The sequence below is a fragment of the Ammodytes marinus genome (genome assembly GCF_949987685.1).
Source record: "Ammodytes marinus genome assembly, chromosome: 12".
Taxonomy (NCBI): Eukaryota; Metazoa; Chordata; class Actinopteri; order Uranoscopiformes; family Ammodytidae; genus Ammodytes; species Ammodytes marinus.
The window spans coordinates 19,124,686-19,143,006 of record NC_137216.1 but is presented as its reverse complement, the minus strand read 5'-3'; the positions used below and the strand labels follow the sequence as shown (position 1 = coordinate 19,143,006).

Sequence of the window (18,321 nt, the reverse complement as noted above, 5' to 3'; positions counted from 1 at the left end):
AGAAACTATGTTAAATGCACCGAGAAATACATTGGAGTCTGTTAAAAAGGCATCGAGAGGATTCCGGTCAGATATCAGCACCACTGCGAAGGGAGCAGGTTTCAACAGTTGACGCGGAGAGAACTGAGCTGAGGAAAAGCGATTAATTTTGATTATCTGAAATCTTCAAGCACCCGTTTTTTTTCGTGATTTCTTTCCCTCTCTCTTTTTTTGGGGTAACGTTCACAGGGACACTACAGTGCAGATGAGCGTTGTCCGAATGAAGGATGCAAGAGCACTGGGTCCAATTGGACTGTATTACGGGATTACTGGACTGATTATAGGACAATCATCGGGAAAAAGTCGCAGCCGTGCCATGGATGCTCTTGAATGACAGGGAACACAAAAGGTTGGACGGGATTAACGGCTCTATTTCCTGCTTTTCATCTACTTTGGCGGCACGGTGCAGGCGGTGTGTGCGGCACGAGTAGAGCCCATGCAACAGTGTGCCGCACAGGAAAAGAAAGTAAATGCATTGTGAATGGTGAATCGGACAATGCTGCATTTTGAACGGGCATGTCAGTGTATGCTGTAGCCTAGGTGTAGATGTCGCATGAGGGCAATGCGCTTTTTGTGAGCTCCGGGTCTAACCTTCACCAGGGAGATTCAAACGCGTTAACCTTGGATGCAGACAGTAGGGAATATTAATACTTTATCATCATCGATTATTCATTAGGTCCCGCCGTGTGGAAAAAAAGCAAAGGGTTTTTTTCTTGTGCACAATGCCGAATTCGATCTCTAATTCATGCATAAGGTGTCGTCGGGTGGTCATCTTTGTTTACAGAAATAGTTCATCATAGCCGAACGGCATGTGAAAGAGGTTAAAATACTGATTAAAAGGCAATTACAATTCACAGATCGATTAAATACCCATTGAGTGTGGGATCGGCGCCAACCACATGCCTGAATTGGGCTTAGTCCTGTAGGTTTGCCGTAATCAACAGGTTGAAAGTCAACGAGGATTTTCGTTCTTTTTTTCCCTGTCTGCCACTACCGCATATCCAGTTGGAGGGATGCGTCTCTCTGTACCCATTTTCCTTCTGCTGTGGGTTAAAGCCCTGACATTGAAAAACCTAAATTATTCTGTCCCGGAGGAGCAGGGACCCGGCACTGTTATAGGAAATATAGCAAAAGATGCCGGGTATGGGACCATGGAGAGAGGAAAGAAATCTAACTTCAGGGTGCTGGAGAATTCTGCACCACATCTGGTTGACGTTGACCCGGAGAGTGGACTTATCTTCACCAAACAAAGGATCGACAGGGAGACGTTGTGCAGGCGCAACCCCAAGTGCCAGCTCTCCATGGAGGTGTTTGCCAATGACAAGGAAATCTGCATGATCAAGATTGATATACAGGACATCAATGACAACTCGCCCAGTTTCCCCTCAGATCATGTAAATATTGATATTTCAGAAAACGCAGCTGCTGGGACACGATTCCCCCTGACCATTGCACATGACTCAGATTCCGGGGAAAATGGGATAAAGACCTACCAGGTTACAAGAGATGATTACAATACATTTTCTTTGGATTTAAAGGTGAGGGGTGATGGGACTATATATCCAGAGCTGGTGGTTCAGAGACCGCTGGATAGGGAGGATCAGAGTCATCACACCCTTCTCCTCACAGCAATTGACGGAGGGGAGTATCCAAGATCAGGCTCCATGCAAATCAACGTCAGAGTGACTGATTCGAATGACAATAGCCCCGTTTTTGAAAAATCCTCTTATGTGATTGAGATTGCGGAGAATTCGCCTCCCGGAAAAGTGCTCATAGATTTAAACGCCACTGACCAAGATGAGGGAAGCAATGGGCAGGTGGTCTACTCCTTCACTGGATATGCATCTGAGAGAATGCAAGATTTGTTTTCCATTGACCCCAATACGGGCGTCATCAAAGTCCAGGGAGAAATTGACTATGAAGAGAATCCAATCATTGAGTTTGATGTACAGGCCAAGGATCTTGGGCCCAACCCAATACCGGGGCACTGCAAAATAACTGTCAAAGTGCTTGACAAAAATGACAACTCCCCGATAATAAGTTTTGTTTCCGTCCGTCAGGGAGCCATTAGCGAGGCAGCACCTTCAGAATCTGTCATTGCACTTGTGAGAGTGACTGATAAAGATTCTGGCCGGAATGGTCAGCTCCAGTGCAGGGTGCTGGGGAACGTACCCTTCAGACTGCAGGAAAACAATGACAATTTTTACACGCTGCTCACGGAGAGGCCCCTGGACAGGGAAATGAAAGATGAGTACAATGTAACAATAGTGGCGAGAGATAACGGGATCCCCTCTTTGAACTACACTAAATCCTTTACTGTGAAAATCTTGGATGAGAATGACAATGCGCCACGCTTCACAAAGACAGTGTATATGCTACAGGTGCCTGAGAACAACATCCCGGGGGAATATCTGGGCTCCGTTCTGGCCCACGACCCAGATGTCGGTCGAAATGGAACAGTGTCATACTCCATTCTGCCGACACATATAGGAGATGTTTCAGTGTACACCTACGTATCTGTTAATCCCACCAATGGAGCCATATATGCCTCGCGGTCTTTCAATTACGAGCAAACAAAATCCTTCGAGTTCAAAGTTCAAGCTAAAGACGGAGGTTCGCCTCACATGGAGAGCTCCTCCGTAGTCAGGGTCAACATTCTTGACGTCAACGACAATCTCCCGGTTATCATTTTGCCTCTTCTGCTGAATGACACAGCTGAAATCCCGGTGCCTAGAAACGTGGGCATTGGATACATCATTGCTACGGTGAAAGCAGTGGACCACGACCACGGAGAGAGCGGACATTTGACCTACGAGATCAGCGAGGGAAATGACGACCACCTGTTTGAGATGGATCCGGTGGGGGGAGAGGTCAGAACGGCCCACGCTCTTTGGGAAGAGGTGGCCCCAGTGGTTGAGCTGGTGGTGAAGGTAACTGACCATGGCAAGCCTCCCTTATCTGCTGTGGCTAAGCTGATCATTAAGGCCAACACAGAGGCGACGGCAGGAGGGGGTTCCAGCGCGAGCGGGGAACAGCAGCAATGGGATGTATCCCTGCCCCTCATAGTTACCCTCTGCATTATCTCTGTCATGCTCTTAGCAGTCATGACCGCCATTGCTGTCAAGTCCAAGCATCAAGATAAGGAGACTGGGAATTATAACTGCCGCATGGCAGAGTACTCCAACCCCCCAGTGGGGAAAGGCAAAAAGAAAAGGATCAACAAGAGTGACATCATGCTGGTGCAGAGTGAGATGGAGGAGAGAGATTCGGCGAGCCGGATGAACGTGGTGAGCAGCCCGTCACTCATCACTTCACCAATATGTTTTGACTACCAGAGCCCTCTGCCACTCACACTGCCCAGGTCAGAGGTCATGTACCTGAAAACCACCCCAAACAGCCTGACAGTCCCCAGGGCAGGTTGCCACTCCAGCTTTGCCGGGCTTAGCACAGACACTCCAGCGAATAGGATGTCAGTGATACAGGTAAGGAGGATGCTGCACTGTGTTCTTTATCTGTCCCTTTTTTCTTTCCCTTATCTGCACTCGCTGCTTTGCCATACAAATCTGACAAAAGAAAAAGTAATCGACTGAAAAAGAGAAACTCTGTCATCGCGAGCAGACATCATTATTACTTTTTTCCCTTCCCTGTTATAACACTGTGGAATATTCTCTGCATGCTATGGTAACTTTGTGTTGGACTGTATTCATGTGATTGAATCGCATTTCTCTAAAGAGAACCTTTTTTTTTACTATCTGCATTTGGAGGAATCATTTTAGAAATGGCCCCATTATAGGTCTTCTTTTGCAAAAAAAATGATACAGGTGGTTTGCCTAATCAAAAAGTCCTCTCAGTTAGACATGCAAACAGTGTGAGTGTTGAACAAGGCTGCTGTGACCCTGCCAGATCCACTGCTATAGAGTGAAAACAAAACCTCGCCTGAAATGTGGGATTGGACAGGTGTTTGAGCAGCTTGTCCGATCACATTACTGAACCAATGTGCACCCAACAGTTAGATGCACACAGCATAACCTTACAATCGCATTTTTCGCTCCCCACAAATATGGGCCAGATCTACCCATCCGCATCCAAAGTTGGCACAACGACGCCATTAATAGGGTCCATCCATGCCTTGTAGAGATGGCAGGGTTGTATACACAAGCCAGCTAACATGCTAATTTGACAGCATGGGCTTGTAGTTCTGTTTAGCACAGCCGTATTATCTGTTGTAAACGATGTAAATATCTAGGACAGTCGCACAGACAGTCTCATTTGGAGATGATAACACAGATGACAAGGCCTGGCACTGTCACCAGTCACTAGGGTGTGTGGGTGTGATCAACACAAACACATTATTCTCAAGATAAGGGGAAAAGGAGGCTGATGACAGTGGCTAATGCTTTACTCCTGTGCCCATGCCAATGACGCACATATGGTCACAGTGGAGATTTTTACTTATCATGGCGTCATCACTGGCAGGTGCTCTAATGGCTTTAATGGAACATCTTTAGGTGCTATAATACACTGAAAACCAGAGAAGGAAATTGATATTCCTGTTATGTTACCCATGCTATTGTTGAAAATTGCATGAACATTTTAACATGACCAATGTAATATATAATTTTCTTTTCATTTCCAGACGGAAAATTTCCCCTCAGAACCCAATTATGCTGGCAGCAGGCAGCCATTTGTTCAAAGGTAAGAGTTACATCCAAAGGCTTCCTGACCAGTGCATTTAGCTTCTTAATCTTTGTATCAAGCCAGCATATAGCTATCAAATAGGGGTAATGACATGTTGTGTGTTTTTTTCTTCCCTCCTTCCCTTTCTACTGCAGCTCAACATTTAAGGATGCAGAACGAGCAAGCCTCAGAGACAGTGGCCATGGTGATAGTGACCAGGCTGATAGTGACCAGGATACTAATAAAGGCTCACACTGCGACACGTCTGCTAGGGAGGCCCTCAAGATGAAAGCAACAGCGGTTAATGGCCAGCCTTTTGAGCAGGGTGAGTGGATGCACTCTCTTCCTGACATCTTGGAGATCCCCAACTGACTCTTGTACCAGACTTGGTTTGTACTTTATGCACTGAGAACATTCATGCAGCTCTTTGGTGTTTAAGTGGAGGTCCACCAGCCCCTGGGTAAAGTCAGCGCAGGCAAATATCTCACATATAAGATGTAAATCCACACTGTTATTAGATACCGGTAGAGTCACTTTGAACAGCTGTTCATGGCAGACAGCAAAGACGACACGAGCCAACCACAGTGGAAGGTAGAAGGTAGTTTAAAGGGGGTATACGTATAGAGTCCATTGGCTGAAGATAGAATGTTCAAACATCTCCTGTCTGAGTTTGCCATCAAACAAACTCATATGCATGGCAAAGTGAACCTCCACCGGTGTCTCTTTTGATCACGTCATTATCTGAACACAGACTCGCTGCCTGCATGTCTTGAATGAGACGAAAGAGACAAGAAAAGCGTGATAGACAGTTGCAGTGCAAAAATGACAGGTATTTCTGGTGCAACATGACAGAGTGTTTCCACTTCTTGCTTGGGAATGTGTTCTCAGCTATTAATGTTTTTTTTTACTGTTTTGAGTGGAGCTTTGCTTTACAACTGGAAATAGAAAATGTTCAATTTGATTTCCAAAATCGTAAAAGATCTACACTGCCAGGAGTATAATCATGGCGATTGTCAATCTGCTGCAGCCTGGCTGACCTGATAGGGACCGATATATTTAGCTTCTGTGGATGTGAACTGAAAAATATGAAAGCAACTCTCCCGGGTAAAATAAAAGATAATGGGGGACTTGAGTGAAGTGGGGATGTTTCTCATTTCCTTGCGCGCGCCTTGAAAGAGAATGGCTCTGGTCATCAGGACCCTATGCAGTACTTTCCACACCATTTACATTGCTATGTACTGTTTTTTGTGGCATGCTCAGGAGGACAGAGATGGAAACACTCTTGCGGCTTCCAGAAGGATGTGTGAATCCCTCTCTCTGTGTGTGTGTCTCTCTCACTTGGTGTGTGTGTGTGTGTGTGTGTGTGTGTGTGTGTGTGTGTGTGTGTGTGTGTGTGTGTGTGTGTGTGTGTGTGTGTGTGTGTGTGTGTGTGTGTGTGTGTGTGTGAGTGTGCTATGAGGAATTATGGCAGACCAAACTTGACTCCGTGGGAGGTGTAAATTCAATCAAATTTTTTTTGCACCGCATTTCTGAATCTGATTCAGCCCATGTTCTAAGGCCAATCGCATGGACAAATATTGAAAGAGATGTTTTGTATACGCGGGATCGAATTTTACATGTGCAGCGCTGACGCCGGCTTGACAGCAATGTCAGTTAATTTATAGAGCTGCATTTGTAAGATAAGAGAAAATGCAAAGAAGTGGGGCACTGCTTTTAATATTAATGGGTTTTGCTAATGCCTTTCCTGTTTGCATGTGAGAAATGTGGTTAGAAAAAAGCAAAACCAGTGGTTAGATTAAATGGTGTCCCCTCCCTCTCTTGGGGTGGTCAGCTGAAAATTAAAACAGTGTCACTGTCTGCTGGCTACAAGATGGAAGATCTACATTATGCGCTGAGCCTTAGAGCTGATCACACACACAAAAGAAAATCTCACCCTCCAACCCACTCACTCCTTCAGTGTGTTTCACACACACACACACATACACACACACACACACACACACACACACACACACACACACACACACAATGACAGGTGCATTTTATTGAAAAACAAAGCGCCTTTGCAGATTTTGACAAGATAGTGCTATTATCCAAAATGGAGACACCACAGATTTTGTGTTCCAAATGCACCAACACAAAAGCTTGTGGGTTAAGTAGTATTGCTTTTATGTCTTTACCTCTACCATCCCTCTAGTCTCCTGGCTGCTTTGATACAGGTAATATATGCACCTGTGCAGCTTCCACAATCATGCACTCTGAATATTTATTCACCCCTCACAGACACCAGATGCACAGTGGGTATGTTGCTAGGCTTTCTCTGATTCTATTTATAATGGGCATGCATTTTCTTTGTTTCTCAGAACATGTTATTGGTCTATTCACAGTTGCCCATAAGATCACAGCTATTTTCTCACTTTGTTATGACTCTATTATGTGACTATGCGAATGCGGTGAAGCACATAAAGCCATTGTACAACTTACTTATCATATTTCTATTCAGTGATGAAGAGAAACCTTAAAGCCAGTGGTAGGCAAAGTAGATGAAGGCACCCCAAAGTAGATGAAGGCACAGCCTCTCCTCCGTGTTTTTTTTAAATATTTTTAAATCATAAAGCTAATTATAGTACCGTGACACCCGCCCCCCCCCCCAAAAAAAATGTCTGTTGCTTCTATAGAAAAACTGCAGCGTGTTCTCATAAAGGTGTGATTATGATAACAAAAAGAATCAAAGTAATTTTCTCCCGTAAGCGTGACGAATTAGATGTTGTGTAAGCATGCAGACATGATCCTTAAATTGCAATTTGTTATGAGGCGAGACAAATAGCCCATTGACAAGAAAAACCTAATCCGTGTTTGTGCTGAACTTTCTAAGCACGTACATCCCTTTGCATCAGCGTCATCTGCCAGCTCCTCTGCAGTGGTGATAGGAACCATGGAAATGAAATCAGCAGCTCCCCGCTTCTCCCCGCTTATGCTTATTGTACTGGCCTGGTGTATCTGTGCCTATAAGAGAAAAAAAATACTTTTCTCTATGGTGCGAGAAGAAAGATGGAGAAAGAAGAATGCACCGGGGCACAGATCTGTAATCTGGGGTCTAGATTCTCCAAAGCGTAGCATTTATAATGTGCAGTATCTGTGTTGCGGTTTTCCCTTATCATAGACATAATTTAGTTCCTCCTTTTGATGTAAAATGCATTGTGAACTCAAATGTATATTTTTTCTTCTGATCTCAGTCCAGACAAAGATAGCATAGCACAACGATGCTTTGTGTAGATGTGACACATAATACATGTAACATTAGAGGGAAACAAACACAATATACAGCCTAGAAATTAAATTTGTTCTAGAAATTGGAGTAAAAATACAGGCTCATACAGACTTGTAGTCGCGCCTAAAATGGCACGGTTACGGTTTGTGGAAGCTACAAACTTAGGCATTCCAATCAGTTATTAAAAACAAATGTACTGCTACTTGAGCTCTAATCACCATGCTCCCTTATTGGTTATCTAGCACCTGCTCTGCTCAATAGATAATAGATCCAATTATGATCATTATTGTGATTTTATTTTGTTTTAACTAACTTTGTTTATTCTCATTTGTATCATTTCAATCTACTTTATTTAACTAGATAAACATCCTGTTGGAAGTAAAATCTCTGTTGCTAGAGAGGCTTAGGATGCTGCCTAAAAACAGTATAACAACAATAAAAACATAATCAAAGATAACTGTCAATACAAAATACCATACATACACAACACAACATCCACTCAAGCTGCAATAAAAGACTAGAGTCAATATTGCGATATTTAAACAGTTTCCGAAATGATCCTAAACAAAGTTAAAACTGTAAATACAAAAGCAAAGATAATGATTTGTACTGAATTGAATTCAAAAGGACTGCAATTCAAAGATTGCTGGACGTGTTGTTATCATTCTCATGTCGTCAAAATGTTACAACATTATTATGAAGAACTACGATACTAATAAAGGCTGGTTTAGAATCTTATGTCAAATGATCAGTTGTGTTTGTGTGAAAACAACAGATGTGTACATCTTTCATGCAACCAAGGAGATGGATAGTGTGCACACCCAACCCCATCTTGGGTACAGTTGGAGAATAAACAAGGACACAGCAGCAAAAAAGAACAAAATAGAGTCTCGGGCAAAGTATTTCTCAGGCAAACATCCATGTGAGCAGAAAGCAGGCTACATCTACGCACATAAAATGACGGCTTCACTTACAATTTGATCGCATGATACCAAAAAAGGAAACCCATCATCCCGAAGCAATTTACTATGCACATAAAAACACATCATTTCCTAAAGAAGTGACTGCAGCAGACCACAAAGAACATATGCTATACACAGTTTGTATTTTTGCAAAAAAAAAAAAGAATAGGCGAATGTCTTTTTCTTTAACATTAATAATGGAAGCACTCTTTATTAAAAAATAAATAAAAATACATTCTAATTGAACGTGTTAAATCTCTGTCCAGTCAAATAATTATTAACAGTTCCATTTTGTTCTATGGCACCGAGTGTTAGTGTGGCTGTTGTTCACTGCCTAGCAGTGTGTGTTGGTGGTGGGGTGGCATATATATTTTGCAAATGAGCTCACGTTATGTGTGTGCCACATGGTGCTGGGTTTTTCAAATCTCTCGGGGGTTGTGGTGGCTCAGAGAAAGTAGCTCCTTTTTTTTCTCCTTTATTTTTCAACTCCCCCCCTTGGATTTGCGCTTCCTCTAGCAAACTGGCCAAGGCTGGTGCACGAGGAAGGTGTTGCTGCCTGCGAACAAGTGGCTCTCTCCCCTCCCCACCTCTTATAGCAATAGTCTTGTGCCAAGATGATATTCTCCTCCTCATCAGGGCCAGGTTGAAAAAATAAAACATAAAATATGAGATCAAGTGCCTCACTCGCAGATAGTCACTCGCTCATTGTCTCTGATAGCACAGAGTGGCATGTGAGCAAGATAGAGAAACCTTATTTATAGAACAAAGCTATCCACCTGATTAGCGGAGTATGGAGAGGCCATGTTGTGATCTGTTTAAAATATTGTGGTTATTCATTTTTGAAAAAACAAGTTAAAGGTTGCGGCTTGAATTTTTTGGGATTCCACACAGGAAGGAAGGGGATTTATGAAAGCGAAGGGATGCGTGTTACTCGTTAATGGGGGACCGTTACTCGATGTGCAAACTTTTTATGTACTCTGTCATAATATTTTACTAGCAACGTTTGGTTCCTGCGTGTAGAGAAACCTCCATAAACGGGGGATGTGTTGCAGATGTGTTGTTGTCTTTCGTCTGTGTATTTGACTGTGTGTGTTCTACTGGCTCATTCATTCATATCTCACAGTCATAGATTTCGGTCACAAAATACAATCTACAAAACTTAATAAATAACCATATTCTGATTATATTCAACCTGTCATTTTTTTTCAGCTTGTCTGCAAATCTAGCGTACAGGACTTCATCGCAATCTCATCGGAGAAAAACACATTTATTACAATCAAGTTAAATCTGTTGTCAGGACAACAGGAGAATTACATTCATACCTTTACAAATGAAATTGTACTTTCTTTATTGTGTATAATAAATGAAGGAAGCTGTAATTTACTACCACTTTAAAAGAAGACAAGTTTGACATTTTGCTTCATGCCTCCGTATGCAAAACACCTCGATGCATCATTGTCAAGTTAATTCTGTTAGCGTGGTGTAATGGCTTCAGAAAAAAATTAAACCTTCTGCATCATAACACCATGGAAATTGGCCCATTATGTGTCTCTTTCTGTGCTTATTTTCAGTCTTCCATGGTTAGATGTGGTGTGACATGTAGAGGACTGAGTTACGGTGCACAGATTGAGCCCTACCCATAGCTCCACTTTTTACTATGACACTTATACACAGGCACTTGCACATGATGTACAATGCTGCTGTAGCGTTTGGCTAGGTTGTTCGGCATCAATTAATGAGGCTGAAGCCACTACAGTCTTGGAAGCAACAGTAGATTGAATCAAATTAAATAAACAACCAACCTTTCATTTGAAATTCTAGTTGTGTTTTTCTTTTAAAGAAGCATGTCAGGTTAATTCATTTTTACTTTTCAATGTTTCCACACAGCCAAAAACGGTTGTCTTCTTGACCATCTTTTACAGTAAACAAGGTCCCTTTTGTTGCAAGGACAGGTCAAATTATACGCCCACTAATAAGAAGTGACATGAGAAATGGGCCCGGAATGCAAAAGAGCTGCAGAGAACCCACCAGACTCCCTCAAAGTATTTTGTGAAATAACCAAAGGTCAAACTAATCTAACTAGTGTGTGTGCAGCAACACACTGCATCCAATTTCACCTTGATTTCAATTACCATTTAGATGTTTTATACATATTTTTTAAATACTTTCAAATATCCTAAATTAAAAAATATGAATTCCCGTCATCTAGTTAGGGAAAAATACAAAACCGTAAATAATTAGCCCTACAAATATTCGGTCTACATAATTTCCCCCACTTTCTGATCAGAAAGGGTGAAAATCCTTGCTCATGCAAATTGCACAGTTGTTTTCCTGCGTATTCCACACCAACTGCTGCTGCTGCAAATGACAAACACATCAGACCCTCTGCACCAGATTGTGTTTTCCTGGAAACACCTACACAGGTTGTTGAGAATATAAACAGGGAAGGGTTTCATGTACAGGATTAATCAATCATTTCCTACAGTGACTGGCAAAAGGTGCATTGTGAGTGATTTATAGAATAGGAAAAAGTCTGTAAACAAACACAACATTGCTCAATTTGAACTCAACTGCAGCTATTCCAACATCACCCTGCTGGTTTTGATTTTATTCTGAAAGATTCCAGTGATGCCTAATAAATAACTCGTTTTTATATCAAGAAAGACACTGTGTGATTCTTAAGAATAGTATCGGAATTTGTGTTCGTCGGAGTGTTTCATTGTTGCCGCTCATCCTTCCAAAATGTCATCTATATTTTCTTCTATGGTTGTTTATTTGCACCCCTACAGGCTCCAATAACAAATGTTTAACTGTTTTTGCAGAGCAAGAGAAATCCGTCCACTGCACCGATGAATGTCGTGCACTGGGACATTCTGACAGATGCTGGATGCCAAAGTTACGGGTAGGAAGCCAAGCAGACAGCGCCGATAATCGCACCAACCTTTTCATCCCTGTGGGAATGGAAGCCATGGTGGAGACAGAGATTTATGGCGCCATCAGCTGCAGCAGCAGAAAAAGCCTCAGCACGTTCGGGAAGGAACAGCGGGACAGTACAATCCTCGTGGCCAATGTCAAACCTTACTTCAAGTCGCAGCGTGCGCTAAGCCCACCGCTCCAGGAGAGCCCATCCGCGTCCGGCAGTCCCACCAAGAGTGGCGCGCCCCTGGACTTGGCCGAGCGAGAGTCCAAAGAAGGCAGAGAGGGGGGTTCAGACAGCAGTGCCTATGGGCCTCCAGATGGCCAGTGCTCCCCGCTGCACACCGAATTGGAGGAGCCCTCCTACCTGACGCGTGAGCTCAGGCCCAAGTCCCTGTCGAGCAGTCTCATTCACAGCTCCGTCATCAGCCAGGAGTGTGGGGGGTCGGATTGTGCCCTTGACCCGCGAGACTCTGGCAACTGACAAGGTCACATGATCCCCAATCTGCTCTCACCTGCGCTAGGGGTGTGACCGCGGTATCAGAGATGAACGGCCAAGAGGCGATTTATTTTGACCCACTGAGGTGTCCAGACCCTGCATTGTATAACCAAAAACCATCCGCTCTGTATGTTTTTTTATTATCCTTTGAGTTTGTGACTTGTTGTGTTTAGGTGAAATATGTGTCTTTGACCGCTGTGAAGGTTTGGCGGGTGGGGCAAGATCAGCGCTTACCTGACTTCAAGTGTTTTCACGGTGTACTGTACCTGTCAATTTAGATGTCTGTATTTTACACATTTCAAGCTCCAATTTTGTGAGACTGTTGAACAAATTGCTACTGTTAAGCTATTGAGTCCTGTCTGCTTTTGTACTGGTGAAGCTTTCTGTCTCCATTTAGTGTGTAACGGAACATCTCTTTGAATATCACAGGCAACTGAAAATACATATCAGTGACGTTAAATACAAAAGTGAAGTGTCTTATGAACTGTCAATGGTGGTGCAACAGGGAATGTCCCTTTTCATAAAACCATTCAAGGTTCCTATAAAAAAAAAATAGTTTTTTTAAGAATGTATTTGTAATTTTATTGTCGTCCTCTGCAGTTTATGTGAAAATAAGCTGGGCTTACACGTGAATGTGGGCTACTGTACTTGTTGTGTATTTTATTAAATTTGTATACACTGTGTGCATGGAACGCAATCATTTTTGATTGACAACCACTTCTGACGCTGCCGTGTTTTTGCCGTGTGAGAGTAGTACATTCATGTCTACGAGGTGCTTGATATGTGTTAATGGCCAAAAGCACCAGCAACTCATCAGACTTGCCACTTTAGCTGTATACTGTGAAGGCCAGCACTCGTTATCAAGCTGTAGTCTCCTACTTAGGGTACACTTAAATGAAAATCACAATCAACATTTTACACGGCTATTTTTATTTAAAAACTCCAATAAAATCAGGCACTGTGTATTGGTGCACACAACAAATGATGAGTTGACTCCCTCTGCTCAATGCTTCCATCTAAATCAGGGGTGTCAAACTCATTTTGGTTCGAGGGCCACATACAGCCTCTCTGATCTCAGGTGGGCCGGACTAGTAAAATAATGGCAAAATAACTCCAAATCCCTAACTTTGTTTTTCAGTAATATGCTTTATCACTCAGCCTACATTTGTAACCTACATTATCACGGATCACAAGGGATCTCTGTACCCCCCAGGAGATGTCTTAGTAAAGGTTGCTGCCGGCCATGGGAATAGGAGGTGCGGCGCGTAGCGCCGCAGCAAAAATTTAGCCAATGTGCACTAATGAAATAAACAACTGTTTATTTGAATACACAAATACAACAGGCACTGACCTTACAGTTGTCCAATTTTGTTTACTATATGTACAGGGACACATTTTGTGCAAACATGCAGACAAAATACAATTAAATAAAAGTGCAACTTCTACTGTTTTGATTTATTTTTAAATACAGAGGTTATTGGTTGTTTTGGAATTCGTTTTTCCCAATTTAAAACATAAAAATAAAGCAGCATTGAAAATTAGGAAATAAATCTTGTAGGCCTACACTAGCATGCTCCTGCTCGTTTTGCGCACACAGAGCCGCAGACACACCACGCTTGCTAGTACATTAATTGTTCAGCACTAAAAATAAAAATGTTTTTTTTTTTTTGGTTTTTACTTTGCCATAAAGCACTGTAGGAAACATTAATAGCGGTGAAGCAGGATTGCCATTTACCATTTCCCACGTTGCTAAAATGTGCTTTTTTTATTTAGGCTGCCCCCTAGCGGCAGGAGTGAGCATTTCGGTTATTTCTTTAAAAATTCATAACTCCTCACAGGAATGGGCTAGAGACTTACTTTTTTTTTTGACATACTCAGAAATTTATGCTCTACAGGTCGCGGGCCTGATCAAATCATCTCGCGGGCCGGATCCGGCCCGCGGGCCGTATGTTTGACACCCCTGATCTAAATGATAAGTAACCCCGCTCACGTTCTCCAGCTCCTATACTCCCGGATTCAAAGAGCTACTGTCCGTTGATGTATCCTTGTGATTGTAGGTTTATTCATGGACATGTGCGACGAATGACGAGACAGGCATCTAAAAAAAATTGAAAAACTAGCAGCAACAACCAATTGCTTTTCGGCAAGGAATTCTATGATTAGATAACATTTTATTTTAATCGTCCCTGAGAGGGTAAACTGGGTCATTGCAAAACCAAGGTTTGAACAAATAATGCATGAACGGTTAAGTAAATACCCCAAAAAATAAGAAAAAAAGGGAAAGAAAATCATGAAAAATACAGCATCTCCAGACTGAAGAGATTTTCAAGGTTAGGAAACATTGGCGTTTAGTATCTGGGAATTAAGAGCATTATCTCTTGAGTGCACAAAATGTCCATACTTTGCTCTCTTCCTAATTAGATTTACAGGAGCACACGAGGAAAGCTCCTGTTTATATGCACTGTGCAATATTTACCAAATATCCATACTCTCATTACCTTCCAAAGATAACAAACTGCTTTTTAAAACATGGATACCTCTTATTCACTCAAGCAGAAGACAGAGGCTGTGTTCCAATACCCATACTTTTTGCTGTTTAGTATGGTAGAAAAGATTTAGGATGTCCCAATTCTTGTGGTCAGATTTAGTATGCTCAAAAATACAAGGATGTCTGCTACATCCGACCAAGTTTTTTAGTGTTGAAATCAGCATGCTATTTTGGCACACAATCCAGTGCACACCGGACGTGACGTCACATCAATGGAGTCAACGTATGAAAACATTCGGAGATGCGAACGATAAAAAAGCAAGAGGCAAGATCAAGGCGCAATGTTATGATGAAATAAATAAGTAAAAGTATGTCCCAATTGTATGCCTACTGCATGCCAACTAGATTCATTTCATGATCAAATGTAAAATAGAAAAAGTAAGAGTATGCGATTTGGAACGCAGGGAGAGAAACACTTTTTAGAAAGCACAGATGATATACACATACCCACTTCATCTGTTTGGCACTGTCTATTCAGAACAATTAGATATCAACATGGATATATGTTTACCAAGATAGATCACTAAACTTGGGAGTCTTTGAAATGTAGCTACGCCTTGTCTTTTTCATCTGTAAGGCAATAACACAAAAGCCTCCTTTTTCTTTTTTTGCTGAGTTGAGTTGAGTTTTTCGATCTAGAGACACTGACTTTTGTACCCCGGCTCGGTGAGCGGTTTGAGCACTCCTTGTTTTTCACGAGCCCTGGATAACAGAATCCTGTCATCTACTGAGTGCTGCCTATAAGTACGACTCCCGTTTCTCCTCAGGGAAAACACATTAATTTGGATTTTGATTTGCATTTGTTTTGGTGCCGGTATTGACACAATTCCAGACCTAGATGTCTCATCTCAGCAGGCAGCTCTGATGAGCTCATCTGCATAAGTTGAAATACTGTTTGAGAGGGAGAATGCGTGGGTCACAGCGACTCATCCCATTGAAATACAGACAGAAACATCACACCATTTTATCTGTATTAGTCCCAGGGTTTCAGAGCACGGGGGGAGGGAGACAGGTGAGCAGAATGTCAAGTAGAAAAGGGTTGAACCATTTGCTGCGACACTCACTCCTGACGGTTTTCTTTAACACTATATCGTTGTTTGACATCACAGATGTCATCAAGGGTTTAATACAGGTTAAATTTACACTTCTGACATTATTATGCAGAATTTGCTGTGAAGCCAATGCTTTCTTAATTAACAGTGTACTACTATACAGCTGCTGAACACAAAAGTGCTATGTTGTTCAAGGGGGCTGAATGCAGATTAAGGACTAGCATGCAGTGTTGGATGAATATGACTTGTCTCTCACAATGATTACAGTCGCAGTGAAAGGGAATTACAGACAATGAAACTGATCTGTGTAATACCTCCATTCTTCTACATTTTACATATACAAATGATCTATTCAGATGAAAATGGAATGAGCAGTGTACCATTCAGTTGTGAAAAATTGACATGCTCACCCTGAGTACTTAAGCTTTTAATTCAATAATTCTATAACACAGCCGATTAAGGGCTTGTCTTCCACCTCCACCAAATGCTATGGGAGATGGTTCCACTTGGCTGGGAACTGGTGGTGAGTGAACAACAGTGAACACACAACACACACCAACAATATTGAGAGTGTAGTTTTCATTTTAGCTGAGCGATGTCGTTGAACACAGCGTGCGTGCCTTTAGGGCAAAAAATATTAAAATGCCGCGTCTAGGTCCATTTGCATATTTCTTTTAAACATAGAAAACAAACTTGCACATGAATAGCAGAAACTGTGCCCAATTAGGTAATGCAAATGTGACGCCTCAGAATTTTTAGAGCTAAAGAGCTTTGTATAACACATACTGTAAATGATTTCATTAAGTAACTCACTCAGGCATATTCAGAATTAATTGTTTATGAAATCATTGAAAGAGCCCTAGAAACACTCCTTCGTGTGAACCTTTGTCACACTTCCTTCTCACCTGAAATCACTCACACCATGTGACAGAAGGCTTTGACATGACTTGATCCAAAATATGACACTAAAAGGGTTTATGAGTAGCAGTCTGCTGTCACTTTCATTGGTTTTAATGCAGATCAAAAGAAGAAGTTTAACATTTTGGGAAATAGGCCTTTTGTTATTTTTTGGGCTTTGTTTGCCAGGAGTTAGATGAATAGACTCTCATGTCTGCACAGTAAATATGAAGCTGCTAGCCTGGCGAGACCAGCCTGATCTAACGCAAGCTTAACATTCGTTCTCTCCTGCAGATTGGTCTGACCTTTCTCCAATCTCAATGGGGAGGAGCCGGGGCCCTCCACACCTTCCGTCCGTTAGTAGAAGGCAGCCCCTGATTGGTTCTTGTTGAAATTGATATCAACATGGATTAATTAAATAACTTGTGAGAATCTCACAAGGCTAGATTGACGACTACACAAACCAATCAGAAGCTGCCTTTTCTATAAGGGTACGAACGTTAGGGCAGAACGCGGGCCCTGATTGGCCTGGCTCCTCCCCAAGGAGATTGGAGAATAGCCAGATCTGATCGGTGGGAGAACAATGATCACCAGGCTATGATGCTATTGCCAGCAGCCGCTTCATTTAGCTAAGCATAAAGACTAGAAACAGCTAATCTGGCTCTGTCTGAATGTAACAAATTCCAACTTTCAACAGCTCTAAGGCTCACAAAGCTAGTTTATCAGGGATTTATTTATAAAGTCAATTGTAAACTCACAAAATAATATTATACATATTTCTACCATACAAGATATTACCAAATCTTATTTAAGTTAAAATACAAATTCCAGAGAAAGATTGAGCATTAAGTCACTCGTTGATATTGATAATATTGAAAAATGGCCTATGTGTTGTGTCTCTTTGGTGTCGCTTTGTGTCTTTGTGCATTGTTGGTAATTAAGAAGAGCACCAGTTCTCTGCAGCAAGAAAACAGAGTTTTCATAACGACTAAAGCAAGATCAGTCTGGTCTTAGGACGGGGTTGTGAAACCCTGCTGAAAACACAAAGCGGAAAAAAGGCGCTTAATCAAATTGATTAATGTGTTGTTCAATTTCAACTGAGCACAGTGACACGAAAATAAATGTAAATGCCAACGTTCACCATTCAGTGATGATTTCCTTCATTTGGATTCAAAGTTGCACTGTGCACGATATGGGTGAGTGTGCATGTGCTGAAGCCGCTGAACCTTCATAATTGTTTTTCCCTTTTGTGACTGTGGACAGAATTGACAGGGGCAGCCTGGTAAACTTTTTGCAGAATACTGTCCTTTAAACATTGCTCCGCTCCCGCTCTTAAGAGGGGAAGGACGCTGTTCACTGAATTAAGCTTTCACTCGGACCCATAGGGATTGGCGCCGCCTTTTAGTGACCCCGTCTGGCAGAAATTATCCGAGTACATGGACATTTCATTTAGAGTGCTT

General features: G+C 42.1%; 1 protein-coding gene across 1 annotated transcript; it reads left to right on the top strand.

Moving 5' to 3' along the window:
• Positions 1–1,052: 1,052 nt before the first annotated feature.
• LOC307259021 (protocadherin-17-like) lies at positions 1,053–12,474 on the top strand (the record flags this gene model as incomplete). The annotated part of the gene is made up of 4 exons (XM_080038736.1): positions 1,053–3,521; positions 4,676–4,734; positions 4,872–5,041; positions 11,772–12,474. The coding sequence occupies 4 exons, from the start codon at positions 1,053–1,055 to the stop codon at positions 12,347–12,349; spliced, it is 3,276 nt and encodes a 1,091-aa protein (XP_079894862.1). The 3' UTR covers positions 12,350–12,474.
• Positions 12,475–18,321: the final 5,847 nt, after the last annotated feature.